Below are 628 nucleotides of genomic sequence, written 5' to 3'. Positions count from 1 at the left end.
GCTTGATTTTTTTTTTCTCCCCCCTTCTCTCTCTCTCCTCCTCTCTCCCTCTTTCTCCTTTCTCACCCGCACTCACGCACACCTCCAAACCGCACACACCAGACGCACACGCACACCCCACCGCCCGGCAGTGATGTATTCTCCGCTCTGTCTCACCCAGGTAAGCAGCTGTTTGGGATGCGGGAGTCGGGGGCGGGGGGGTCGGGATGGCGGGGGGCAGACCTGGGGCCGGGCCGGCGGTGCCGGGGACCCCGCGCTAGCAGGGCCCGGGGCATGTGTCCCGGGGTGTGCCCATATCTGCGCGTGTTCTGTGTGTGTGTGTGTAAGTGTGCGCGCGTGTGCTCGTGGTGGGGGGGCGGAGAAATACAGCTTTAAGAAAGTAACTTTGTTTCCATGCGGGTGCATTCCTCTTGCACGGCCATTTGTGTGGGCACATGGCTAATGGCGCCCTCTTATTAATGCGTTAATTAATATCGGGGCGATTGACTGCGGAACGGTGGTGTTTTCGGACGCCCCGCACGTGTTTCGGCGGGGTTGCAGCTCATGTCACGCTGAAATCTGGACTCAGCGTTTCTGCAGGCGCGAGGCCGGTTTCTGTAGTTCCGCGGCGCCCGGGGAGGGGGCCGCC

The 628-nt window shown here is 61.6% G+C and overlaps 1 protein-coding gene across 6 annotated transcripts in view; it reads left to right on the top strand.

The window, feature by feature from the left end:
* Positions 1–628, top strand: part of NFIA (nuclear factor I/A) — a 406,342-nt gene that overhangs the window by 5,108 nt on the left and 400,606 nt on the right. For 3 of the 6 annotated variants that reach the window (XM_010833915.1, XM_010833917.1, XM_010833916.1), the window contains exon 2: positions 103–160. The exons of 2 other annotated variants lie outside the window; for them this stretch is intronic. In XM_010833915.1, coding sequence (XP_010832217.1) covers positions 134–160 — 27 coding nt within the window. In that variant the 5' untranslated portion in view covers positions 103–133. Of the gene's footprint in view, positions 1–6; positions 161–628 lie in introns of those variants that run through there. One more of the 6 variants, XM_010833918.1, reaches the window with a different exon arrangement.

Source organism: Bison bison, unplaced genomic scaffold, assembly GCF_000754665.1.
Source record: "Bison bison bison isolate TAMUID 2011002044 unplaced genomic scaffold, Bison_UMD1.0 scf7180017863957, whole genome shotgun sequence".
NCBI lineage: Eukaryota > Metazoa > Chordata > Mammalia > Artiodactyla > Bovidae > Bison > Bison bison.
The sequence above is the reverse complement of the archived record's forward strand: the minus strand, read 5'-3'. Positions and strand labels throughout refer to the sequence as shown.